The sequence below is a fragment of the Mercenaria mercenaria genome, chromosome 3, assembly GCF_021730395.1.
Source record: "Mercenaria mercenaria strain notata chromosome 3, MADL_Memer_1, whole genome shotgun sequence".
NCBI classification, from domain to species: domain Eukaryota; kingdom Metazoa; phylum Mollusca; class Bivalvia; order Venerida; family Veneridae; genus Mercenaria; species Mercenaria mercenaria.
The window spans coordinates 13,323,249-13,336,751 of NC_069363.1; the positions used below are offsets into that span (position 1 = coordinate 13,323,249).

The 13,503-nt window shown below is 36.5% G+C and overlaps 1 protein-coding gene across 1 annotated transcript in view; it reads left to right on the top strand.

The window, feature by feature from the left end:
- The first annotated feature begins 4,919 nt into the window (after nucleotides 1–4,919).
- Nucleotides 4,920–13,503, top strand: part of LOC123525401 (cAMP-specific 3',5'-cyclic phosphodiesterase 4C-like) — an 831,602-nt gene continuing 823,018 nt past the window's right edge. The window contains exon 1 of the mRNA XM_045304423.2: nucleotides 4,920–5,261. Coding sequence (XP_045160358.2) covers nucleotides 4,963–5,261 — 299 coding nt within the window. The 5' untranslated portion in view covers nucleotides 4,920–4,962. The remainder of the gene's footprint in view (nucleotides 5,262–13,503) is intronic.

The window sequence follows — 13,503 nt, forward strand, 5'->3', positions numbered from 1 at the left end:
GTCCAGCCAGTCACATTTCTGATATGGTTTGAAGGATTTCAATAAAACATAGTTGAAATAAATTTTAACTGCAATAGGGAAATGCAGCCTGTAAGTGTCATTCAGATTGCTTGTTGAAGATTTGATTTATGGCCCTTTGTGCTTGTATATTTCATAAATAGTATTTTGATTCCATTGTCTATCCATTCAGAGTCATATCTCAGACATGCTTTGAAGAATTTCAGTAAAACATGGTGGTGATGTTAACTGTTATTGGGAGATGTGGCCTTGCAAGTTTCAATAAAATTGCCTGAGGAACACAATATGGCCCTTAGCACTTTATTGTTAATCTATAGGTTATTTCTTTGCAAATGGCATAGGTCCATTTTTGCTATGGGATATTACCTATGTAGCTTTCTTGGAGACTGAGGTATCATATGACATGTTTTCTGATCACTAGGGGCAAGGTCAAGGTCACTATTTCTAAAAATAAAAAAGTTTCTGCCCAATTATGAATAAGGTATTGCCACTAAACTTGGAAATAAGGAAGCCTGGAGGCCATAGTTTTAGTAGTATTTTGGGTTAATTGGGCCATGGTCAAGATCATTGTTACTAAAAATAGAAAAATGCTTTTCTCACAACTATAGTTAGGAATGAGGTATGTAGACCAAACCTGGTTAATAGGTAGAATGTTTTTGGTTGTATTTGGATAGCTTGGGTGAAGGTCATTGGTCCTGCTGTAGCCCTGGTTATATTATGATAGAACTTTGTTTTTAATGTTAGATCAAACACTATATTCTTTTAGATACATGCAATGCAGTGCACCATCCTGTATCCGTCCCTGTAAATATTGTGTTGTATTTGCCTAATAGTGTTATTATTATCAGGGGCGGTATGAAAGAAAGAAATTGTGAGTGAGAGTTCACTAAATTTCACGTGCCTGACCCCACATAACCTTGCTAACCCAGCTTAGATATCTAATTCCCGCCATACTAACATCTCTTGGGCATTCATCTCCAGCTGTTCTTAGTGAATGGACTGATTGCAAAATCATCTGATAAATAAATTCTTTATAGTTATAAGTTTTATAACTAAAGTGTCTACTTGGATACAGGATTCTGGTAATTATTGTTGTATCTTTATTCTCCTATCAATTGTAGTAATTTCGATTTCCTGTAATGATAATCAATTGTATGCATTTAGAATTTTATAATTATGATTTATGTGTAAGTATTTTTATAAGTTTTATTATTGACTGGCTCTTACGGTAATCTTTTACTGTACATACCACCATGATGTAATAAAAACATAGAACTCCTGAGGCTGTATTTCATTCGACCCGTCACAAATGGGGAATGAAACCCCGGTCTCCCACGTGACAGGCGGGGATACTTACCACTTACTATTTCGTACTTGGGTATCTTGCATAGAGAGCATGGTTTAATTTCATGGTGGCTTGTTTGGGTCAAGATCATTGTTACACATATACTTAAAATATAAAATGTGTTTTACTCTATGAATTCTATCAGAAATGAGGTACTATTGTTAAAAATATGTAAGCTGTTTTAGCTAAATAAATTTAGAAAAGAATGAGACATTGGGACCAAACTGACATCCCTTTTGAAAATATAAGTCCTTTCAGTATGCAGAGAATGTCTTTTTCATGGGTGAAACCTTTATCCCATTCAGTTGGGATACAAATTCACTGAATTTACTTGTTTCAGATTTGGTGACAATGCTTTTCTTATTTCATTTGCACATCATTTGTACAGTGATTTATTACAACTGATGCTACTTTTTCCTATTAATTGATTTTTGCTTTTGCTATTAGTGAGTGACAATCACATAATGCTTTTTCTGAAAAAGAAATGTTTTTGACATTGTCATTATTAAGATGTATTCTGAAAGAATTTGAGTCACCCAAAATCAGATGCACTTTATGTTTTACTTCTGGTGTTTTGGTTCCTTGCTTTTGCTGATGTAGAACATGTATCCGATGTAACCTGGGCAACTCGAAGTAGACTGCTCTTGAACAGTTTGGGTTGCTGGCAAAATGGTTTACAAAACTGACCTTTTTCTCCATTATTTTAATGGTAATAAAGAGGCACTGTTTATCATTTTTAGATGTTATGTAAAATTTCGAATTTATGTACCTCACTTCTCCATATTCTGACAAACAGTCAACAGATATGGTGTAGTTTTAATTGTCACATTGGTAATTATTGTCTGCATCTGTGATACTCACAAACCAGTTTTTAGCTCGACTATTCATAGAATAGTAGAGCTATTGGACTCGCCCATGCGTCGGCGTCCGCGTCCCGATTTGGTTAAGGTTTTGTATGTAAGCTGGTATCTCAGTAACCACTTGTGGGAATGGATTGAAACTTCACACACTTATTCACTGTGATAAACTGACTTGCATTGCACAGGTTCCATAACTCTATTTTGCTTTTTTACAAAATTATGCCCCTTTTTGACTTAGAATTTTTTGGTTAAGGTTTTGTATGTAAGCTGGTAACTCAGTAACCACTTGTGGGAATGGATGAAATTTCACACACTTATTCACTGTGATAAGCTGACCTACATTGCACAGGTTCCATAACTCTATTTTGCTTTTTTACAAAATTATGCCCCTTTTTTGACTTAGAAATTTTTGGTTAAGGTTTTGTATGTAAGCTGGTATCTCAGTACTTACTAATGGGAATGGATTGAAACTTCACATACTTATTCACTGTCATGATCTGACATGCACTAAGCAAGTCCCATAACTCTACTCTTTTTTTCAAACTTATGCCCTTTTTTCGACTTAGCAGTTTTTGGTTAAATTTTTGTATGTAATCTGATATCTCAGTATCCACTAATTGGAATGGATTGAAACTTCACACACTTGTTCACTGTCATGATCTAACATGCACAGTGAAGGTCCCATAACTCTACTTTGCATTTTTACAAAATTATTGCCCTTTTTCAACTTAGCAGTTTTGGTTAAGTTTTTGTATGCAAGCTGGTATCTCAGTATCCACAAATTGGAAAGGATTGAAACTTCACACACTTGTTCACTGTCATGATATGACATTGAGTACAGAGGTTCAATACCTCTATTTTGCATTTTACAAAATTATGCCACTTTTTCAACTTCTGTATTTATTCAATTGACAAGGCTGTTGAATAGTTGAGCGTTGCTGTCCTCCGACAGCTCTTGTTAATTAAGTCATAAATCCTCCACGATGAGCGCTCCTGAGATTACGTCACAGATGTTCCGTCTGGTGCACAGAATAGCCGGGAAGCTGATTTTGATGTATGATGAAACAAAATGTGTGCAATTTTTAATATAACCTTGTTTACAAATGGAAAAGTAATACAATGTTTAGTGTAAATATAAGAAATGAGTTCGTTTTTTCGGAGTTTATGCAAAATGAACGACACGGTAAGGACGGCAAATTAAACATGACCGCTAGCTGTAATGCTAAAATTTTTATTGAGAGTAAAGCGAGAAAAATGTCCTATGAGATTTTAGAATATATTTCCAGAAATTTATTTTTTTTATGACTGAGACAAGACTACCAAAATATAGTAAGTTTAATTTATTTATTTATTTATTTGGGTTTTACGGCGCACCAACACAGTATAGGTTATATGGCGCCAAACAGTAAGTTTAATGGTGGAGTATTTATTTACTGACAATTTCGCCCCTAATTTTCTAATAGTCATCATTTTATCATAGACAGGAATAGTTTGATGGCTACATGTTTCCCATGAAATACGATTGTGATTTCAAATTCACACTGGGCAACAAAACTACGGAGGTCGAGCGTAAGAAGAGGCAAATATATTCAATCATTTTGGAATGTTTTATTCGATTAGAATCTTTCAATATTCAAAATTGCGATATGTAAGACAGTTTTTTAGGGTGGTCAAAGTCAGCTGTGCCATGCTTAAGAGACTTAGTATAAATATTAACTGGTGATACGTTATTTGTTGTTGTCTTGAGACAACCCCCTGCTTTTGTCCGAAGTACATAAAACATGTACGTATTAGCATACATGTACATTTACGCTGAAAAGGTCTACTATAATTCAAATATCTGTGTATTTTTATGCCCCCAAAGGGAGGCATATTAGTTTTCAACTGTCCGTTAGTTCGTTGATTCGTCACAACGTTAACTTTTTGCATGAAGGCACTTTACTCACGAACCACTGCACCCAGGACCTTCAGACTTCACATGCTGATAGTACTTATTGAGTACACGACCCCTACTGACTTTGGGGTCACCAGGTCAAATGTCAAAGTGCTGCGGGGGCATTTGTCACCATTAGTGACAGCTCTTGTTAGCTGAATGTAGATCGATATCTATTCTAACATGGCTTGATTTGATTGCCAGCTAAACAAAGAAGAAAGTCAGGCTCTGTATATTCTACAACAAAGAATGGTTGAATAGCCCGGACTGTGGTAAGAGAGCATTATGACGTTAATTATGACATCAAATTGCTGCTTGTCTTATATACCACAGTGAATGGTTGAGCTGCTTAGATATTAAAACACTCGTGCTAACACTCTTGTGGTTCAATTCCTTGTGCATCTGAACAATGAACCATGGTAAATTAGATGACAAACCACTCGAAGGCCTTGATTATTTGTTTAATAAAATACTTGTAGAACTATTTTGCAGTTTAACCTGGTGAGGTATATTTGAGTATGTGCAGGTATTTGGTACACCACTATATGTTGAAATCTCAGTCTCTCTATTGTCAACTGTAGTCATGATAGTATTGACATCTTTTTAATGAAATGTCTTGTTACAGTTTCTTGCCATTGCCAAGTAACAAACAGTTTGAGAGCTATGATTTGGTTGGTTCTTCAATAATTTATGTGCTATTTCTTGTATTAAAAAACTGCTAAAGCAAACTGGACAAAGTGGACTTTATATTTCAGCAAGAAGAGGATATTCTCTAGAAATAAGGTGAGCGAGCTACAGACTGCAGAATGTCACAAAGACGGAGGAAGCTATTTAAATTGCATAAGTCCTTAGACCGCACTATGTCTATAGAAAACAAATACCCAGATGAGCTAATGGCATCCCATGCTAGGATGTCCTTGGACAGTCAACAGGCAGAACATCTGTGGGCTCATGGGCACCAAGCAATGATGAAGCCAAAGAGTGAAACACGTTACCAGAAAGTGGAGAAGGAGAAACCAAGAGAGAAGGTGCAGTTTAGAAAGTATTTGGTCCTGCAAAGAGTGACACGTAGATCATGGCCAACAACCAGCCAGTCTTCTAGATGGTAAGTTTTACTTTGAGTCTACACATTGAGAACTACTACAGCAAAACATTGCTCATTCAAGCATCAAAAACAAGTATTTTAGCTAACCTAAGCAGTTCGTAATTATGGTCCTTGGATGTTTCCTTTATATCTTTTATGTTTGGATTGCACAAAATCCTAGAAAGCTTGAGAATTTTGCTCACCCCTTGCAACCTCAAGTGACTGGTGTTTTGCTGTGTTGGTTAAATTGTTCAAAATCTCATTTTTTGCAGATTTGAAGTACATAACCAGAGCCTGTATTCATTGAAACTTGGACGTATGAGCACCAAATTTTCAGTTTGCCATGACTTTGTTTACAGCAAATCTGTAATGAGGAAATTTTACTGATCTGTATCTAGCTTTTCAGTTTGCACTAATTTAACAGTTGCAGAGCAAACAGGCAATTTTACATTTTAAAGTTTATGTCCATAAGACCCCATTTTTTCAGATTGTACAAGATGGTTTTTGTCGAGCCCGCTTGCGGAAGCGAAGACATAGTTGTCCAAATGGCTGTTCGGTGTATGTGCGTGCGTCCGTGTGTGCGTGCATCCTGATTTGTTTGTCCGGACCATAACTTTGACATGCATGGAGCAATCTTGTTTATATTTGGCATGAATGTTAACCTTATTGAGACGGAGTGCCGTGCGCAAACCCCAGGTTCCTATCTCAAAGGTCAAGGTCACACTTACAGGTCAAAGGTCAAATTCAAAAATGACTTTGTCCGGAGCATTTCTTCTTCATGCATGGAGGGATTTTGATGTAACTTGGCACAATTGTTCACCATCATGAGACGGAATGTCCTTCGCAAGAACCAGGTCCCTAGGTCTAAGGTCAAGGTCACACTCAGAGGTCAAAGGATACAAGAATGACAACTTTGTCTGGAGCATTTCTTCTTCATGCATGGAGGGATTTTGATGTAACTTAGCACAAATGTTCACCACCATGATACGGAGTGTCAAGTGCAAGAACCAGGTCCCTAGGTGTAAGGTCAAGGTCACACTTAGAGGTCAAAAGTCAGATACAAGAATGACTTTGTCTGGAGCATTTCTTTTTATTAGCTCACCTGAGCAATGCTCAGGTGAGTTTTTCTGATCGCTCAATGTCCGGCGTCCGTCGTCCGTCGTCTGTCGTCTGTCGTCTGTCGTCTGTCGTCTGTCAACATTTAGCTTGTGTATGCGATAGAGGCTGTATTTTTCAATTAATCTTCATGAATATTGGTCAGAATGATAACCTTGATAAAATCTAGGCCGAGTTCGAAAATGAATCATCTCGGGTCAAAAACTAGGTCACTAGGTCAAATCAAAGAAAAACCTTGTGTATGCGATAGAGACTGTATTTTTCATTTAATCTTTATGAATATTGGTCAGAATGATAACTTTGATGAAATCTAGGCCGAGTTCGAAAATGGGTCATCTCGGGTCAAAAACTAGGTCACTAGGTCAAATCAAAGAAAAACCTTGTGTATGCGATAGAGGCTGTATTTTTCAGTTGATCTTCATGAATTTTGGTCAGAATGATTGCCTTGATGAAATCTAGGCCGAGTTCGAAAATGGGTCATCTCGGGTCAAAAACTAGGTCACTAGGTCAAATCAAAGAAAAACCTTGTGTATGCGATAGAGGCTGTATTTTTCAATTGATCTTCATGAATTTTGGTCAGAATGATTACCTTTATGAAACCTAGGCCGAGTTCGAAAATGGGTCATCTCGGGTCAAAAACTAGGTCACTAGGTCAAATCAAAGAAAAACCTTGTGTATGCGATAGAGACTGTATTTTTCATTTAATCTTTATGAATATTGGTCAGAATGATAACTTTGATGAAATCTAGGCAGAGTTCGAAAATGGGTCATCTCGGGTCAAAAACTAGGTCACTAGGTCAGATCAAAGAAAAACCTTGTGTATGCGATAGAGGCTGTATTTTTCAATTGATCTTCATGAATTTTGGTCAGAATGATTGCCTTGATGAATTCTAGGCCGAGTTCGAAAATGGGTCATCTGGGGTCAAAAACTAGGTCACTAGGTCAAATCAAAGAAAAACTTTGTTTATGCAATAGAGGCTGTATTTTTCAACTGATCTTCATGAAATTTAGCCAGAATGATTACCTTGATAAAATCTAGGCTGATTTCGAAAATGGGTCATCTGGGGTCAAAAACTAGGTCACTAGGTCAAATCGAAGAAAAACATTGTGTATGCAATAGAGGATGTATTTTTCAATTGATCTTCATGAAATTTGATCAGAGTGATTGCCTTGATGAAAACTAGGTCGGTTTTGAATATGGGTTATCTGAGGTAAAAAACTAGGTCACTAGGTCAAATTAAAGAAAAATCTTGTGTATGCGATAGAGACTGTTTTTTTCAGTTGATATTTATGAAATTTGGTCAGGTTGATTGCCTTAATGAAATCTAGGTCGAATTTGAATATGGGTCATCTGAGGTCAAAAACTAGGTCACTTGGTCAAATCAAAGAAAAAACTTCTGTATGTGATAGAGGCTGTATTTTTCAGTTGATCTTCATGAATTTTGGTCAGAATGATTGCCTTGATAAAATCTAGGTCGAGTTTGAACATGGGTCATCTAGGGTCAAAAACTAGGTCATATCTAAGAAAATGCTTGTTTTATCGCAAGAGACCAAATTTTTGGTCCAATCTTAATGAAAATTGGTCAGAATATTTGTTTCCATGAAATCACTAGGTCAAACATGTTTTACACTGTTATGGAGTGTTTCTTAGGTGAGCGACCTAGGGCCATCTTGGCCCTCTTGTTTATGCATAGAGGGATTTTGATGTAACTTGGCACAATTGTTCATCATCATGAGACGGAGTGTCATGTGCAGGATCTTAGAATTACTTCCCTTTGTTGCTACTATAAATAGCTTATATTCCTAACCTTTTTATTACTGGTCGTAGGGAAAAGTCAAGACCACTTTTCTGTAGTACAAAATGCATGTTACATCTAATTTTCAGGTGAGGATTTTTGTGTGGACTTTTTTTTTTTTTTTAAAGATTTATGTCCCTTTGTTGTTACTTTAAATAACTTATATTGTAACTCGTTTAATTTTCAGGTGTATTTTGACCTAACCCGTGAGGATTTTTGTGTGGACTTTTTTTTTTTTAAGATTTATGCCCCTTTGTTGTTACTTTAAATAACTTATATTGTAACTTTTTGCAATCTCTTTTTTATTTGGCATAAATGTTTGCCTCAGTGAGACAAGGAGTGTCATGTGCAACTCCCAGTCCTTTTGACTGCTGGTGGGCTCGACATGTTGCCCGTGGGCATCTAGTCTTCATATGGTGATCCATTATTGGTGTAATAAAGTTTTTGGTGATCATTTCATGTAGGGATACTATGAAATATTCTTAGAATTAATGAAATATGTAACAGAGAGATAAATTCAATCATGATAAATTGGACATGAGTTAATTAGGAAGGAGATTCAGTTATAAGCTGATAAGATGAAATTTTAAGGCTTCATAATTACTGGTAAATTAGATCACTACCATATAAAATAGGCTGTTTAAGAATTTTCCAAAAAGTCATCTTGCACAAAACAAGTAAAAAAAGTCTCATAAAATTTGGTATTGATAATTACAGAGAAATTAGTTCCAGACTGTTTTTCTACCAGCTGCTTGTTATGTTTCTCATATTTTCATATCATTATACCTCCAGATGGTTGGGTATATTGTATTTTGGGTCTATATTGGATTCATGTATGTCTGTCTGCTGGTTCTTCCAACCCTCTGTCCATCCATATATGTCAGCTCTAGAATTTTTATGCCCCCCGGCATCTACTGATGTGGGAGGCATATAGTGATTGGCCTTACCGTTCGTTCGTTCTCCTGTTCGTCCATCCGTCGTACCAGGTTAACCAAATGGGACCGTTTTGTCTAGCATCAATACCCTTTACTAGAATGACTTGATACTAATGTAGATGTAACCTGTGACCAGTCCTCATCTTCAGACATCACCTGGCCTCAGTTTGACCTTGACTTTGACCTCATTTTGGACTCCGGTTGCTTTATATGGGACATCTCTTGGTTAACCAAATGGGACTGTTTCGTCTAGCATCAATACCTCTTACTAGAATGACTTGATACTAATGCAGATGTAACCTGTGACCATTCCTCATCTTCAGACATCCCCTGACCTCAGTTTGACCTTGACCTTGAACTTGACCTTGTTTTGGACTTAGGTTGCTTTGTATCGACAAGGATGCCACCGGGGGCATCAAGTGTTTATTGAACTCAGCTTCTTGTTTAAACTCCTGGAAGATCATTATTGTTCACCTCTTCAAGATTAAATGCAGAGCGTACTACCCAGGTCACTAGGCATAAGGTCAAGGTCACACTTGGAAGTCAAATGTTAGATAGCTTAATTTGGTGTCTGCTCCATATTGTCATACATCCATTTGGTAGATTTTCATAAAACTATCATCAATTGTTAACATCATCCAAGACAACACGCAAAATTGACAACCTGGGTCACTAGGTCTAAGGTAATGGTCACACTTGGAGGTTAAAGGTAAAATAGTTTAACTTTGTCACCCCTCTATATTGTCTAAACTGCTGGGAAGATTTTTTATAAACCTAACAGGTTACAACCAGGAGTGTTACTTCAAGGTCACAGTTGGAGGTCAAAGGTCAAATAGCTTTAATTCATGTCCACATGTATCTTCTAACCACTTGAAAGAATTTCATAAAATTAGCATTATTTGTTAACCTCATCCAGACAACATGCAGGTTGCACATCCCAGGTTATTAGGCATATGGTCAAAGTCACACTTAGCAGTCAAAGGTCAAATAGCTTAAAATTAGGGATGGGAACGAATACTGAAATCAATATTCGAATATTCGGTTTGCCATATTCGAATATATTCGAATATTCGGTTTGTTTTAATGGAAGCTTTAAATTCTTATTAAGTGATTGGCATATACACAACGTATTCATTTGTTTAAAGCGTGGATCATCGTACGTAATAAGGCCAAAAAATGTTTGTTTCGGGTAACCCGTTCCTACCTAGCAAAACCTGCCGATCCTAGCGTTTTATTTCACGATTATGTCAGAATAATCATGAACAGATTTAACTAATTCAGTGTTTTAGCTTCAAAATGATACAAAAAATCAAAACGATTATAATTTAGACCGTCGCAATTTTATCTAAAAATAGCAGGTCGTCCCATTTAAACACGTGACGCGCTGTTGTATTACCGCCGCCATTTTGAAAATTTTCAATCGGCGTGTAAAAATCGTCGTGTTAAAAGCAAGTAAGGCAGACTTAAACCTCCTTCAACATGAACTTATGCATCAATCATATGTTATTTCTTGATTTTATTATAAAGTACTTCAAAATTTAATTCGAATACGGCCGATGGCGGATGAAAACCGATCCTGCGGATGGTCTGAAACGTCATACAAAATATTGTGAAAAGATCGACAATATCTACAAGTTTGGTGTTGTTTTCGAAAAAAAATAATTCTACAACTTGTTACATAAAACAGGTGCCAATAAAAATGAACAAAAGATAAAAAGATATCACATTTACGCCTAATACAAACTGTTAATCCGTAGCAATGACCCCAGGTAATTATGCATTGCAAGTTTCTTGTTAATTGGACATCTTTTGACATGCATCTGACACATTGACGCCTGGGGTCTGTTGCAAACTGTTAATCCGTAACGATGGCCCCTGCCAATTATGCATTGCTATTTTCTTGTTAATTGGACATCTTTTGATACGCGATAAACAAACATGACATGGTTTTATTCTGTAGAATTAGCATGCTCATGTTGCCCAAAATCAATGATACTTATTTTGAAAAAAAAATATACAATAATTTACGAATATTCGAATTTGATTTTCATATTCGAATATTCGACCGATTTTCGAATATTCGAATATTCGGATATTCGTTCCCATCCCTACTTAAAATAGTGTTTGCTCCACAGGAAGGATTTTGATAAAACAAGCTTCAATTGTTAAGCTGCAGAGTAAACAACATTTTACTTTGCCAGTGTTTATAACCTTCAGTGATAGTTCTAATTAAAAACAGAGCTAGATGTCACGGGGTCATTTGTCTTTTCTGTTATTTATGTTTCGTCAAGGTATATATCATGATATTCCACTTTCATTTATCATTATATTCATATTCATCTCCTATAAACCCCATAATTTTCATTTCATCCCTAAATCCAATAGAGTCCTATAACTAACATGTATCTAATATAGGTGACGGGCCTCCCGTTATTTACCTAACCGCCAATTGTTTGTCACGCATGCGCACATCAGTAGAGAGATTATACGTGAGGACGTAAATTCTTTGTGTCTCGACTTATTTATTTATTTGTGCTGTTTGCGTGCCCCTTTCAGGTAACCTATGTACATGTTTAGTTATATAAAGCAATGTTCTTCATTTTGCTATTCATCATTTTCCATATTTCGTTGTATTTTGAAATTATGCATTTGTTGTAATGCGCACATCAGTAGAGAGATTATACGTGAGGACGTAAATTCTTTGTGTCTCGACTTATTTATTTATTTGTGCTGTTTGCGTGCCCCTTTCAGGTCACTAACATACAGACCTGAAGAGAACCTACAAATCCCGACTATCTGAACGGGTAACATATAGATTGTGTCAATTATAAAAAGTTTCAGGGTATTTTTAACTTACGAGGTTCAGTATTCGTAGCAAACATTATACTTCTTGCACTATCTTCAGTGTTCGTTTTTAGCTTGACTATTCGAAGAATAGTCTAGCTATTCTACTCACCCTGGTGTCGGCGTTGGCATCAGCGTTAGCGTCACACCTTGGTTAAAGTTTTGCATGCAAGTACATACAGCTATCATTTAAAGGCATGTAGCTTTGAAACTTATTTTTTCTTTTTCTAGGTCAATTACCAACCTCACTGGGTCAAGTTCCATAACTCTGACATGTATTTTGAGCAAATTATGCCCCCTTTTGGACTTAGAAAATCCTGGTTAAAGTTTTACATGCAAGTTATTATCTCCAGAACTAATACAGATATATATTTGAAACTTATTTTTAGTTCACCAATGCTCAGGTGAGTTTTTGTGATCGCTTGATGTCCGGCATCTGTCTGTCATCAGTCTGTTGTCTGTCAACATTTAGCTTGTGTATGCGATAGAGGCTGTATTTTTCAACTGATCTTCATGAAATTTGGTCAGAATGATTACCTTGATAAAATCTAGGCTGAGTTCGAAAATGGATCATCTGGGGTCAAAAACTAGGTCACTAGGTTAAATCAAAGAAAAACCTTGTGTATGCGATAGAGGGTGTATTTTTAGCTCACCTGTCACGTAGTGACAGGGTGAGCTTTTGTCATCGCCCTTGGTCCGTCGTCTGTGGTTCGTCCACAATTTCTTATGAACAAGATAGAGACCACATTTTGCAAGCAATTTTGATCAAAATTGTACAAAACTTATATTGGCATGATATCTCAGTTCCTTTCGAAAACTGGCCAGATCCCATCATGGGTTCTAGAGTTATTGCCCCTTAAAGGGCCATAATTTGCTATTTTTGTGCGTCAACAATTTCTTGTCTGCACAATAGTGGTTTCATTTATGATTTTATTTTAACCAAACTTGCACACAACTTGTATCACCATAAGATCTTGGTTCCTTTCTTGAACTGGCCAGATCCCATTATGGGTTCCAGAGTTATGGCCCCTGAAGAGCCAAAATGAGCTATGTTGACCTTGTCTGCACAATAGCAGTTTTATTTATGATTTGATTTTTACCAAACTTGCACACAACTTGTATCACCATAAGATTTTGGTTTGTTTCTTCAACTGGCCAGATTCCTTTATGGGTTCGAGAGTTATGGCCCTTGATAGGACCAGAATTAGCTATTTTGACCTTGTCTGCACAATAGCAGCTTCATTTATGACTTGAATTTAATCAAACTTGCACACAACTTGTATCACTATAAGATGTTAGTTCCTTTCTTAAACCGGCCAGATTCCATTATGGGTTTCAGAGATATGGCCCCTGAAAGTGCCAAAATTAGCTATTTTGACCTTGCCTGCACAATAGCAGCTTCTTTTATGATTTGATTTTAACCAAACTTGCACACAACTTGTATCACCATAAGATCTTGATTCCTTTTTATTCACCTTAAGGGACATATTATGTTATCGCCTCGGTGTCTGTATGTCTGTTGGTTAGCAATTTCCCTTCCGCTCTGTAACTCTTGAACCCCTTGAAGGATTT